This window comes from Camelus ferus, chromosome 8, assembly GCF_009834535.1.
Source record: "Camelus ferus isolate YT-003-E chromosome 8, BCGSAC_Cfer_1.0, whole genome shotgun sequence".
Lineage (NCBI taxonomy): Eukaryota > Metazoa > Chordata > Mammalia > Artiodactyla > Camelidae > Camelus > Camelus ferus.
In genome coordinates this window covers 74,539,669-74,554,694 of record NC_045703.1, presented here as the reverse complement: position 1 = coordinate 74,554,694, position 15,026 = coordinate 74,539,669, and the positions used below count along the sequence as shown (strand labels likewise).

At 46.3% G+C, this 15,026-nt stretch overlaps 1 protein-coding gene across 1 annotated transcript; it reads left to right on the top strand.

Moving 5' to 3' along the window:
- Positions 1–6,162: 6,162 nt before the first annotated feature.
- PDCD2 (programmed cell death 2) lies at positions 6,163–14,632 on the top strand. The gene is made up of 6 exons (XM_032485411.1): positions 6,163–6,503; positions 6,933–7,175; positions 7,550–7,681; positions 8,982–9,085; positions 10,310–10,423; positions 11,660–14,632. Exons 1-6 carry the CDS (start codon positions 6,221–6,223, stop codon positions 11,816–11,818), a joined length of 1,035 nt encoding a protein of 344 aa, XP_032341302.1. The 5' UTR covers positions 6,163–6,220; the 3' UTR covers positions 11,819–14,632.
- Positions 14,633–15,026: the final 394 nt, after the last annotated feature.

Here is a 15,026-nt window from a genome sequence, read left to right as displayed (position 1 = left end):
AGAGCCTTGGCCCTCATACTCCTGGATCTGAGTTTCCTAGGTGGGATGGCATGGGGAGTGGACTGGCCAGGGGAAGGCACAGCTCTTTACCCTGGGAAGGTCCTGCAGATATAGGAACCTCACACCCCTTCCTTACCCCCATACCTGCTGGAAACACCCAGACCTGTGAAATCAGCCAATGCAGCTTTTCAGACATTCCCACCCTGAGGCAGATAAAGGAGACTGAGGGTCTTGCACTGCTACCCAGCTGTCCCAGAATCCAGGCCCTGGAGGGTGGAGTCAGGACGGGGTACCTGGATCTCTGACCAGCACGTCAGAGCAAGGAAGAAGACCAGTCCTGACAGCAGGGGTCTCCTAAAGTCTGTGAGCCTAGTGCCCTGATGAGGTTCATTCCCTGTGGGGACATTGGAGGGACCTGCAGTGGTTCTGTTTTCCACCTGAGCCCCTTGGATGAAGCCAGGGCTGCAATGGGCTCAGGAACCCCCTGGCAGTGTTTCAAACTCTGACACAGTGGCTTTACAAAGGAACAGGAGAGTGAAGCTGAGCACCTGACATCCAATCCTCTCACTCTGAGCTGCTTCCATCAGGACCACAGTCCCCTGCATGGAGTCTGCTGTAACTCACCTGCCCCGACCTGGGCTCTCTCCTTCCTCCCTGGACCCATCCCCCAGTTCAGCCACCTCTCCAAACCCTGCATCCCCCTCTCACCTTAGGGCTAACAGGCCCCTCACAAAACTGTGACCCTGCTCCTCCCCACACCCCAGGAGGCAGCCCCGCCTCCCCTGGTTGCTGAGCCCAGACACCTGGGGCCTCCCAGTCCCCCAGTTTCCTTGTGCCCCAGTGACTGTCAGCTCCTCCTCTGGAGTCTATGGCCAGTCCTCACAATAACAGCACTCTACAGCCACAGGCTTGACGGTGGCCCAAACCAATCTTGGGCCCGGCTCCTCCATCAGGCTCTGACAAAGCTCCTGCCCCCATGGTGCATCTCACATCCCATCCCAAAGTGGATTTCATAAACCAGAAATGAGACTGTGACTCTCTCCCACCTGTAATTCCCCAAAGATTCCCTCACTTTGGCTGGGCTGTCTTCTGGAAGGGACGTCCGGCCCTGAGAGTCCCCAGCACCCTCGCTAGGCTGCTAGCTCCCATTCCTGGGAGGGGCCTGCCCTCATGAGTCCCATGGGCTGCTGGGTGCCTGCCCAGGTGAGCTCCATATCCTGGGAAGGGCCTGCCCACCTAAGCCCCATGCTCTGGGAGGGGTGTGTGAACAAGTGTCCTCTTTTTGCTGCCGGCACAGAGGTGTTTAGCAACTCTCCCATGGGCAGTGCTGGGATGAGGTGAGAACCAGGAGATGCTGCAGGTCCCTGAACCCCGCCTGGGCCCACCCAGCAGTTGGGTGCTGGCTGCTGTGCTGTATGAGGGTGACTCCACAGGTACCTCCTGTTTCTTCTACCTGATGCCACAGAGGCCTCCTCAGGACAGAGCAGACAGACTGACTCAGGCAAGTGGGGGTTCCTGGTGACCCTGCAGGGGACACAGGAGAGACGGACCAGGCAGAAAGGGAGTGTGTGCCCAGGCAGAGCTGTGGGTCTTGTGGTCCATGGGGCCCTTTCTGGGCCTGAGCTGGAAATGGACAAGCAGGTGGTGGGTGTGGGTAGTGACCTAGGAAAGCCTTCCTGGTGAACCCATAACCTTAACCTGAGTGCAGGCTCTGACCACATCCATGAACTTGCCCAATTTCTGTCCAGGGGACAGTCAGCCTCAATTATGCTGGAATAAATTGGGGTTCCTTGGAGGCCCTGGGTGGGCTGTCCAAAGCTGCAGTCTTTGGAATGCAAAGAATCACTTTCCCTCTCATCTTTTTAAAAAATTTTTTTCATTGAGGTTACTTTGGTTTATAACACCTTATGTCTTCATGTGTACGACACTATAGTTGTACTTTTGTATACACTACAGCGAGCACACCACCAGAAGTATATTTTCCTTCATCAACATACAGTTAGCTCCCTTCACCCATATCTCCTTTTTCCCACCCCTTCCCCTCTGATAACCACTGCTCTGTATCTACCTGTTTGTTTTCATTTGGCTTGGTTTGTTCATTATTTTGTTTGTTTATATTCCACATGTGAGTGAAATCACTCAGTATTTGTCTTTCTCAGTCTGACTTATTTCACTTAGCATAATGTCCTCATGGTCCATTCATGTTGTCAGAAATGGAAAGATTTCATTCTTTTTTATGGGTGAATAGTATTCCATTGTGTGTATGTATACATACAACACATCTTTATCAGTTCGTCTATTGATGGGTACTCAGGTTGCTTCCATATCTTGGCTGTTGTACACAATGCTGCAGTGAACATATGGGTACATGTATCTTTTCTAATTAGTGTTATTATTTTCTTTGGATAAATACTGAGGAGTGGAATTACTGGACGGTATGATAGTTTTATTCTTAAAGTTTTGCGGAATCTCCATACTGTTTTCCATAGCAGCTGCACCAATTTACATTCCCACCAATAGTGTACGAGGGTTCCCTTTTCTCCACATTCTTACCAATGCTTGTTATTTCTTGTCTCTTTGATAAGAACCATTCTGACAGGTATGAGGTGATATCTCATTGTGGTTTTGACTTGCATTCCCTAATAATTACTGTTGTTAAATGTCTTTTCCTGTGCCTGATGGCCATATGTATGTCTTCTTTGGGAAAATGTCTATTCAGATCCTCTGCATGTTTTTTAATTGGGTTGTTTGCTTTTTTGTTGTTGAGTAGTATGCATTCTTTTTATTTTAGGTATTAACCCCTTATCAGACATATGACTTGCAAATATCTTTTCCCATTCTGTAGGTTGTCTTTTCATTTTGTTGATTATTTTCTTTGCTGTGCAGAAGCTTTTTAGTCTGATGTAGTCCCATTCATTTATTTTTGTTTTTGAAGTGTTGGGTTCCTTCAAAGGCTGAGATTCCACTTTCATTCCTTCTCTTTAGAGGCTCTAGTCTAAGTTTGTGGATCCCAGTGCACCATCAGACTCGCCTCTCTGGGGTGCTGGTAAGACATTCAGAAGCAAACCAGTAAGTCCAGCTCTGTCAGTGATGGGAGGCCCACGTGCTCCTGGAGTGGTGCCCTGTGAGGACCGTCTGCATCTAGTGGGTGGGCGTGATGGGCAAGGCCCCAAGCCACAGCACAGTGGGAGCGAGGCCTCCAGAGGGGAGGCCTAAGCTCCTGCTCACAGTGGCTGTGCCTCCTGCTCTGGGCTTCCCCGCCCTCTGCTCCCAGCCCCTCTGCCGATGAGTTCTGCTGGACCTCATTTTCATCTCATTAGGTCCCTCCAGACCCACAGGGTGATTCCAACTGAGGGGTGTGTGGCTCAGAGGTTCAGACACCTGCCCAGCCTGCTGTGGTCCCGGCCGACCAGGGCCCATCCAGCCAGGGTGCTGTAGCCTCGCCTCCCCGCCTATCTGGGGGCTGTCCTCTGCCTGCATGATCCAGCCAGTGTGTGGTTTCCTGGTGATGGTGCAGGGTCCCTGTGGATCCTGTGAGATGACACTGAGCTAAGGGAGAGGAGACACTACCCAACCTGCACCCAGCAGCCAGCTCTGCTCTCAGCTGCCTAACACATGGATCATACCAGCCCTAACCCCTAGGCCTGACCCAAGCCCTGACCCTGACCCTACCCCTAAACCCCTAACGCTTAACCCTAAAACCCTAACCCTCTAACCATAACCCTGACTCAGCCCCTGACACAAACCCCGAACCCTAAACCGAACCCAAACCTCGAACCCTATTGAACCAAAATGTCGAGCCCTATCAAACCCGAACCCAAACCAGAATCCGAACCCTAGCCCAAGCCCTACCCTGAGACCAATCCCGAACCCTGAACCCTCTAACCCGAACCCTGAACATGACCCTTAACCCTGACCATGATCCTTTACCCTGACCCTACCTCACACTGACCCTCACCCTTAACCCTGACCTTAACCCTCACCCTTGTCCTAACCCTGACCCTACCCTAACTCTCACCCTAGCACTCAGCCTAGTCAAAACCTAGCCCTAACCCTATTCCTAACCAAAGCCCTAATGCCAGCACTAACCACAGCCCTAAACTTCAGTCTAACTCTTGCCCTCAACCTATACCTAACATTAATGAAAACCCTAACTCTAAATCTAAGCCTAGACCTCCCCCTAGCCATCACTGTAGCCCTAACCCTAAACCTAGCCCTAACCCTAGCTCTCAACCTAGCCCTCACCCAAGCCCTAACCCTAGGCTTAAACCTAACCCTAAACCTAACCATAACCTTCCTGCTAGGCCTCACACTAGTCCTCACCCTAGCACTCAATCTAACCCTCAACTTAGACCTCACTCTAGCCCTAAACCTAGCCCTAGCCCTTACCCTAACCCTAGTCCTAAACCTAGCCTTAACCCTTGCCCTCACCTTAGCCGCCAACCTAGCCCTCACTCTAGCCCTCATTGTAGCTGTAGCACTAAGCCTAACCCTCACCCTAACACTAACCCCTGACCCCTCCCCAATTTCCCTGTTTATTAATTTCTTAGTGTGGGACATTTGTTACAGCTAAAGCCTGTAATTTGCCTCAGGGTTCAATCCTAGGGTTGTACAAACTGTGGGTTTGGACAAATGTAGGTTACGTCCACCATTAGTGTCTCACAGAGTAGTTTTGAGATGGGAAGGGTGCAGGGCACAGCCATTCAAGGAATGCTACAGCAATTAACATCAAAATGGTGAAAATATTCAACCTCCAGTAGGTCTTGAGGCTCAAGATGAAGAGAGATTTAACTTCTAGCAGATCTTGAGCTTCATTATATGCCCATTGTAATATATTAACATGGTGAATAACATGCCCACAGGCACCATGGCAGTCCCAAGGCTAGCCACAAAAGGTCAAAGAGTGGGAAATGGCCAACTTCCTGGGAATCCCAGCCCCTTCCCCAGGCTAGTTAGACTGGCCCTTCCACTTATAAGCATATGAAGCCACCAAGCCCATAAAAAACAGCAACATGGCGCCTCGTGGCCGCCCTTCTCTCTCCCTCTTCAGAGAGGCCCACATACTGTCTATGGAGTGTGTACCTACTTTTAGTCTGAGAACCCAACCCCCACGCCTTGTGGCCTTTCTCTTGCCTTTCAATGTATCTCTCTGAATAAATCTACTTTCACTCAACTGTGGCTCGCTCTTGAATTCTTTCCTGCCCGAAGTCCCAGGGGCTCAACTGAGACCTGGGTCACAGCCCTCCTCATGCCCCACATTTGTTTTCCTGCATCATTTCCATGGGCTTCGGCCAGCTCATGAGTTACTCAGTTTTTCCATTGTTGGCCTGAAACAGATAGCCGGATATTTCTCCAGCAAAGATGGATTTATTCAGGACCTGGAGAAACTCAAAGCTTGTTCTGCAACCATGGCAACCCAGCTGCCAGTCCCCACAGTCAAGGGAAGGCAAATACTTTTTCAGGAAGGAAAAGGAATTTGCGAGGGTTACAGTAAACAGAGGACACAGCTTTTCATCCGCTGCGTCCTTGCCAGGAAAGAAGAGGAGTCTTTCCACTTACTGCTTGCGCTCTGCTATTGCAGCAAGGAATGAGAGCTCCCCTTTATGATCTCCCAATCCTATTTAATTGAGGTTTCTATTAATTTTTACAACTCTAAACTCTTAACCCTCAGCCCCTAGCCCAATCCCTAAGCACAACCCTAACCCGTAAGTTTATCCCTTCCCCCTCATCCTAAACCCTCTCCCTAACTGTGCTCTTCATGCCACCCGCCACCCACTTCCTGAACCAACTGGGTCAGTGACATTTAGGAAACCTCAGCATCTCCGCCCTGCTTCTTCCGGCCCCTTACAGCCCTGCCTCCAGAGACCAGACATGGCTGAAGTCATCGGCCCATAGATGAGCAGAAGGGTGCTCCCGGGTCAAAAGCGCTCCAGAGTGTCTGCAGGACATACCCAGACTGTCCCAACGTCAGAGACCGGGCGGTCCACAGCACTTCGCTCACCTAAACGACCACCCCTGGGAGCCACGTGGGCGCGCGCCCGCGCCCCCACACGCACTACAAGCCAGGACAACGGGTTGGGCCCACGCCCCGCCTTCCCGTGGCCCCGCCCCCTAGGCCCTGCTGTCCAATCATTTCTGGCCCGCCGTCCTCCGCGCCTCAGGCACCGACTTCCGCTTTCGGCCGCGCTTCCGGAGTCCGGGGGTCCCGCTACCTGCGCCCATGGCTGCCGCCAGCGCTGGGCTGGCAGAGCTGGGCTTCGTGGAAGCGGCGCCGGCGTGGCGGCTGCGCAGTGAGCAGTTCCCCAGCAAAGTGGGCGGCCGGCCGGCGTGGCTGAGCGCTGCCGGGCTGCCGGGGCCAGCGGAGCTGGCCTGCGCGCTGTGCGGCCGCCCGCTGGCCTTCCTGCTGCAGCTGTACGCGCCGCTGCCCGGCCGCGCCGACGCCTTCCACCGCGGCCTCTTCCTCTTCTGCTGCCGGACGCCGCCGTGCTGCGCCGGCCTGCGCGGTGAGCGGGCCCGGGCCTGCGGGGGTGGGGCGCGCGGTTCCCCCGGGCCGCGTGGTCGCGCAGTCCTAGGCCCCCGTTTATGGTTAACCAGTAGTGTTAGGTATAGTTGGTTACAGTCAGGTAATAAAAATCATCACATATCGGAAAGCCGGGTCCCAACAGATTTTTCATATTTCCGTTGTGTGACTTAAGCTATTACTCTTGTTACTAATTTTAAAAAGCTCTAAGAGCCTACTTAGTTGTGTGGACTTGAAAAATTTCTCGTTTTCACCTCCTTTTTTTCCTCCCAGAAAATACACTCTCTAAAAGCAAAAACTTCCTTCTATCTTTTTTAAGAACTGAGCGTCTTTTCGGTCTGTGTGAAGGCTCAAATATTTAAATCGCTGTATTGTATTTTAAGTCATAATGTTTCCCCTCGTCTTCCCTTAGTTTTTAGAAATCAGCTGCCCAGGAGAAATGACTTCTACTCCTATGAGCCACCTTCCGAGGATCCTCCTCCAGAGACAGGAGAATCCGTGTGCCTCCAGCTCAAGTCTGGTGTTCATCTCTGCAGGGTTTGTGGCTGTGTAGGCCCCAAAACATGCTCGCGATGTCACAAGGCACATTACTGCAGTAAGGAGCACCAGACTCTAGACTGGAGATCGGGACATAAGCAGGCTTGTACACAAGCAGGTCAGTCCGTCCTTTTTTTTTTTAATTTTAAAATCTCAACTCAGTTTCTTAGCGTCTGGCAACCCAAATCTTTCATTTCGAGGATGAAGGTTAATATTGGAAAAACTGTAATGCTTTTCAAAATCTTGGTTAACTGATAACATGAACACATTCATGAAGGAGGAGCTGTGGGGTCTTGCCCAGTCACATGTGTTCCAGACCTGCTTAATGTAGTCATTTAATTTATGACCCATAACCTAAAATGCCAGAGCTACATATGTTAGTTTACTGGGGAAAACTGTTATGCCATGGAATACACTTCAGAAATAGGAAATTATTCCACTTCCAGAAACTAAATGATTGCTAGTGATGCTAATTACTTTATTTTGTTTCAGATAATTTGGACAGTACAGTTCCAGACCACAACTTCCTTTTTCCAGAATTCGAAATTGTAATAGAAACAGAAGATGAGCTTATGCCTGAAGTTGTGGAAAAAGAAGACAAATCAGAGATTATAGGGAGCATGGGTAAGGAGTCAGTTTCAGAACTTCATTAAGTGATTAAATCTAATGCTTCAAAGAAAGGGCTTGATATGTCAAGAAGAGAGGTACTGAGAGGAAAAAGTCAACTCACTTTGGAGGCTGCAGCCTGTACTTTACAAATATTGCCTTATTTGAAAATACCCTTTCTGTACCTCCCTGCCTTAGCATATATAAGGTACGTTCTGGTTCCTATTAAAAATGTGTTAGAGGAAGTATCCAGGCAGGGCTGCCCAAGATGCTGGAAACTTGGAAAGTTCATCGGCCTCCAAGATTTGTTATTCAGATTGAGATGGTATATGTGACAGTGCCTGGCACAGTGTTTGGTGGGACGGCAGGGCCCTTTAAAAGTCAGTTTCTCTTTTATCTGGCCAGTTTCAGATAGTGGTTTTGTCAGTTACCTCAGGATTTTCACACTCTAGAGCAGTGCCTATGCTGAGAGACTGAGTAGCAGCCAGAATTTATCCAACACTTACTCTGCACCAGGAGCTTTTTTGGGGGCAAGATCTTATTAAAATCTTGACATCCCAACAATATATTAGAAACTGTACCCCATTTTGCAGTGAGGAATTTCAGGTTCTGAGTGTAACTCGTTTGGTCATGTAACTGACCAAAGTTGTTAAGTTTTAGAATTGGAGTTTGAGCTCACATCTTACTGACTCTAGAACTTAAGCTCTTAAACAGCACAAAATGTAGATTTTAGAACCTAAGTTAGATTTCAGGTTAGAATGTCAGCTTTCTGGTTTAAGTTCACACTCAGGGTATCAAAAATCTCCTGAGCTACAAAGACTAAATCCTGCTGGAGACAGGTAGCTGGGATTGCAGACGTGTGTGAAGAGGAGTGAGCTGGTAGGTCCACGGTGAGCATGTGGTGACGTACCAGTGGGGAAAGGAAAGACGAGACACAAAGACATTTGAGATAAGACGGTTGAAGGACAGTAGTGACCAGAAGGGCTCATGTTTGCTGGCTGTCCCATCATGTGCTGGGCACTGCAGTCCTGAGCCTGAGACTTAGGTCTGGTCTTTTAATTGGAAACTTTAAGGAGAAGCTCTTAAAGTAGGAGCCTGCATAATAATAATGCTTCATGGAGTATCTGGAAATTCAGATGGTCTTTTTCAAGCACAAACATTAATGAGTTAAAATAGGGAAATCCTGTGGAAACATCTGGCCTTCACAATCTGATTGAACACTAAGTTGGTTGTTTAAAGCTGGACTTCCCTCAGCATATGTGAATTATCTAGACATGGGGATTATTCCTATTGCCATAATACATTGATGATTTTTCAGATGAAGGACCTGAGGAAGAATTGGACTCCATGGCAAGACATGAGTCTAGGGAAGATAACATTTTCCAGGAATTTAAAGCTAAAGTATCCCTTGAACCGGAACAGGTAAAATAGAACTCATCTATAGCTTCTTCTTGTGTTCTTTTTAGGTGGTGTTTTAGGGGTCTAATCCCTGTGTAGAAGTAAATCTGTATAATAAAAGTAGTCTCATGTTTACAGGAGTCCTTGACACAGATGGTCCAGTATGGAAAGGTGTTTCTGAAGTGCTGATCCTTTTAATAGTTGTTGAAAGACTAAAGGTTATACTGTTTATCATATAAGATTCATTTTCTAAAACCATGAGGGATAGAAGAGCAGTGAGATGTTGCCCGTGATACATGGAATCTGGGCGCCAGTGGGGAAAATAAAGAAAAGAAACTTCTGACAGTTTTTCCAACAGGGACCTCTGCTTACAAAACCAACCTAACACTTTAGCACAAAGACCACTGTGGCCTTGTGAAAAGAATTACGGGCTTTGGTGTTATGAAAAATTCTGGATCCTTGAGTTACACAATGACCTTCTGATGTAATCGTATCTATGGTGCAGAAAAAAAAAAAAAAAGACGGTGGTTTTAAGGATTAAGGTAGATTACAGGCTCATAGTGAGTATTCGGCAAATGTTTCCCTCCATCTCTGTTCTTCCATTAATATTATTCCCCTTAACTTCCCTCATCATTAACGTAAGTCCATAAAGAAGACTCAGCTAAGTTCCCATAAACCAGTCACTAGATCAGATAAATGTCCAGGAGCTTTCTAGGAAGAATAGATTTAGGTCCCAAACACTGAGAAGGTGGTTTTAGCAATGCATATGCTTTTAACAAGATACATCTAGGAAAATCACTCAAGTTGTTATATACGATCTTATTATCATGAAATTTACTTCTGTTGTATTTATCTAAACACTGTTTCACTTGGTATTTGTCCCTTTCAAAATTTTAAACTAAGGTTCTTTTATCTGTGTGAAGGTAAGCACAGGCTCTGGGCTGCATTTTAGATGCACAACCTGAAAGAGGATTATTGTTAGTTCCTTTACAAAATACTCATAGCATTCAGATTCTAGCCATATTGTCATCTAAGAAATATAATTTTGACATCCTGAGTCAGATAGGCTGGAAGAATGGCTTTGATGACACTGAGGAGGCATTGGTGGTGCCAGGTCTGAGGAGGGAACAGTAAACTGGCTTTCAGATGGCTGTTTCATCAGCTGTAGGAGTATGTATAGAGTTTCTCTAGGTGATCCTCAGGTCACGTGAGATTTTGGTGATTTAAACTGACCCTAATTGATTTTAGGTTCTCAGATATGGCAGAGGGATTGCCCCCATCTGGATCTCTGGTGAAAATGTTCCCCAAGAAAAGGATATTCCAGATTGCCCCTGCGGTGCCAAAAGAATGTTTGAATTCCAGGTATGACCTTAAATAAGTACTATTTTAGCATATAATTACCCTGATTTATGGTTTTAAACATTAAAAAACTTTGCCAAAGTAATACATGCGCATAGGCCCTGTGGTATTATGGAAGGTGCCCTGTAATGAAAATGAGTAGTTTCCAACTTCACCTTACAGCTTGTTCTTAGGAGGGAATTAATGTTTTACTGGTTTATCTGTTAGTTATTTCTATCTCTAAATAGCATCCTTTGTCTGAGACTTTTGTCAGTAAACTAGTTTTTAGACATTATCTGCTGACTCACTTCTGCAGTAATGAGGCTTTACACCATCTAGACCATTCCCCACTTTCCAGTGTGGTTTTATCATTATTTCTAGTGCCTGTGTTGTTGACTTTGTAATTTTAAATGACATACCTTCTTTTATAGTCTTTGACTTGGTGAGAGGAGTGTTTTAGAATCCTTGCTCTGTTTAGTCTTGGTTTGTGGATTTGGTAGGAAAACAAATGGATGTAATCATTAAGACAAAATTTTTTTTTTCCCCAAAAGAAATAGTATCAGAATGCATTGGGGCTGGGTGGAAATTCTCTTGCACTGTGGATTCTCTAACCTTACAAAGTGGTATTTGTTTCCTAGAATAAATAGGGAATTTTGAGGACTGTACCCGAAACGGATTGGTTCTTAGTGCCAGAGCTCTTGATGCCCAAGACCGAGCTAACTGTGTGTGTAAAGCAGTTTCATATGAGTGGTGGCAGTGCTGCCTCTTATCTTCCCCAGGAGGCCACTGACTTCTAAGACCTCTTTCTAGTCTGTTCAAATGCATCAGCAGAGTTCCTTTTTGTATTCATTACCACTAGTTAGGGTCTCTTCAGAGTCACAGTAACAGCACCTGGTATTTAGGTTGCCTGAGTAGAAGCCTCAGCTCTGTTTCGTGGCACGTTATTAATAAAAATAATTAATCAGGTTAACAGTCAGGCCAACTAGATCAGCTGACCTTACTGCACTTGGGAACTTCTTTCTCAAATGGAAAAGAGAGATACCAGATGAAGTAGAGAGGGGCTTTAAAGAAACACACAATTGCAGAGTATTTTTAGATTGTTAAGTATGTTAATAGTGTAGTATCTGTAACCTTGCTGGGCAATGTGGAGACTGAAAGAACAGGATCCCTGTAAGTGCTGGCAGGGAAGTTCTGGTCCTCTGAAAGCAGACGTGCTCCTCACCTCCAGGCGTGGCTCTAACTGTGCCATCCTCTTCTCAGGTCATGCCTCAGCTGCTCAACTACCTGAAGGCTGACAGACTGGGCAGGAGTGTCGACTGGGGTGTCCTGGCTATCTTCACCTGTGCCGAAAGCTGTAGACTGGGCACTGGCTACACAGAGGAATTTGTTTGGAAGCAAGATATAACAGATACAGCTTAAAGGCAACATAATCTCGTAGACCTTGTGATTCCATTTCTAGGACTTTATCCTAAGGAAGTTATTGTACCAAAGACATACAGAGATGCTGTTTTAGGTGTTGTTTACATTGTCTAAATATTAGACAAAAATGTCCAGTGACAGGGAATTAAGTAAACTCTGGTGTACCTATCCAGCAGGAGGCTATGTATGCAGTCTTGATACAGACCTACATGCACATCAAATAAGACACAGGTAGACCCCAAGATAGCATTAATAGATGGTACTCATATGTGATCATGTTCTTATAAAAATACTTATACGTGTGTATGTGCACAAAGAAAAAGATCTCAAAAGATACACACCAAATGTGAACTGGTTAAATGAATGGTGGGACTGAGTGACATGATGTTTCTACTTTTATGCATATTTCTTTCAACAAAAAAATGGGTTAAGTCAAACTGTCACTCAAGAGCATTTTCCCTCTAAAATTTGCAAAGTTAAAACAAAGAGAAGAAATATTTGGGTAAAACCCCAAGAGACTTGTATAATAATCAGGTGACTGTCATGGGCTCCAGTTTACATGGGAAAATACTGAACCCCACTAACTAGTATGGTGAATACAATGAATGGGATACCCAGTCATTCTGAAGCAGCAGAGTTGGCAGGATCAAAAAACCTGACTTTGAAGAGAAGCTCTACCTCAAAACTGACCTTGGTCAGCCAGTGGCACTGCTTACAGACCAGAGGCTGAAAGGCAAGAGCAATGGTCTTCTCTTCCCATCTGCCCATCTTGTACCACTGTCCACACGCAAGTAAACCCAGTAAGGATGCGAGAATCGGCCACTGGAGTTTCCCCAGGTCAGCCCCAGGGACTGCCTGGCCTTAGGGGAGCTGCCAGGTGTGGGATGTTGTTTGTGCTGCCTCTGTTTATACAGATGGGTCCTAAACCTGTGCCAGTAGCTGTGCTACAGCTCCTTCTAGCCCCTAGCCTTTTACACTTGTGATGCTCAGTTCTCTCATCAGCAGTGAACCAAGACAGACCCGAGGAGACACTGCTGTTGATCACTGCTTGAAGACCAACAGCTAATTCTGTAGCATCCCTGTTAACCCTGAAATGCACGGCTACCATAAACACATCTTTTTGGAGGTAACATCACTTAATGTCAGTGACTACCTGGCTATTTCAGGATACTTTCACATCAGAAAGTCTTGGCCTTTCAGTCCATCTCATGTCTGTGATTACAGTTACACGTAGCACCCTATGGGAAACTGCAGCATGGAATTGCCATGGGGAGCTTGTTACTGGGCTAATTCTAAATACAAATTTCAAAGAGGGAGGGAATGGTGGTGTCACCTCACTCAAGCTAGGAGTGCTAAATCGGTGACAATCACCCATAGTTCACGCCCTGTGCCTACGGAGGGAAACATGGCAAGAGTCACACACTTGGTAGGAAGCTCAGTGACTTACGGAAAACTAGACAAATGGGAACTTCATAGTCCAAACTAAATAATTCAGAAGTAAGTTTTCCAAAGTAGACCACTATACTGACTGCTAAGGACTTTTCAAGCAAATTCATTGGGGTCTGTCTGGAGACATCCCCAGGTTATGCTGCAAGCACACTGACCAGTCAGGCTGTCCCAGGTGTGTGTCCCTGCCAGGGCCCTTCCCTGTGGAGACACTATTCCAAATCACCAGAATCATAGCACTGACTTGGCAACCATGTTTAAAAAAATAGAAACTACATTGAAAATAATACAAAATAAGATAACAATTTAGATAAAAAAGCAACTCTGTTGCCTCTAGAAATGTTAATAAAAACAGAAAACACCACCATGTCACCCATGAAATGATGGCCACCTCTCACCCAGCGACTGCTCCCTGCAGAGGACAGCTGTCGCTGCTGCCCAGCCATATACCCCATCGTCCCCCAGACCTCTGCATGGCTGGCGCTGCCTGATCAGGCAGCTCACTCCTCCCTGCTGCAGAGAGCACTGCATTCACCTCTTCTTTATTTCAGATACCGAGTGCCGGTCTCATCATCCTTTGAGAGTTCAGAGAGCACCGCAAAGAAACAGGTTTCAGTGCTTTTGATAATCATACTGTTGGTAGTATTCTGTTATTAACGTACCATCCCATGTGTCCTTAGAAATTAAGGATTTTCTCAGTGTAAAAGATAATACAGAATTGACCAAATAAAAGCCCTGTAGTCTGATTTTGAATTGGATATATTAGTATGAACTCACGAGGTATTTTATCTTGAAAACTTTTAAAAGGAAAGAAGCATTTATCCTGCTAGATGAAGTATACCACCTCATGAAAGTATCCCAATGAATAAATGAAAAAGTGATTAGAATTCCATCTTTCACAACCCACTAATGAATTAACGGATCAGTGAGAAGGCAACCAGACACTGACTCCCAAAAAACACCACTGACAGTTTCTGCAAAGAGATCAAGCCCAAGTGCAGCACCGCAGGTGCAGGAAGCACAGAGAACTGACGGGCACACTGAACTGCACCACCCTGAGTTTGCTAATGGCAAGGCTGAGAAACTACCAGATAAAACGGTCTATTAATGTATTGAAAATGGAAGACAGAGGTGTTTAGGTAATTATTGTAAAAGGATAATGGTTATGGGAGGGGCGGGGGGGGAGCTGTGGCTGGACTGGAGCCTAAGCTTCTGGGATCTGGCAAGGTTTCTGAGTTGTGGTTGCTGGGGTGCCTGCCTCTGAATAATACATTATGCTAAACATTTGTTAGGTTTCCTCTGTACGCTGCATTTTGCAACTATAAGCTTAATAATCTAGATAAGCGGAAATAAATATATCAACCATGACTTTAAAGTGCTATGAAAAATTCCATTTATAACAAACTATAAAATACTTAGGAATCAACTTGTATGGAATGTAAAAGCCCTATATGAAGAGAATTATGAAACTTCACTGAAGACTCTAAGGGAAGACCTATGGGGAGACAATTAATGTCTTTACAATTAATCCATACATTATTGGCATCACTCATGATTGGGAAACGCAAGGAAAGGGCACTCGTGTACCTGGACCACAATCTGGTGTGGAGCTACCAAAACCTAGGGTGCAATACGTACTCTTTAGCACAGCGATTCCTCTTCTAGGGATGTTACTGCAGAAACACTGTACTCATCCACAAATACTCATATAAGGATGTTCCCTGCAGCACTGTTCATAACAGTGAAACACCACAGATAACGT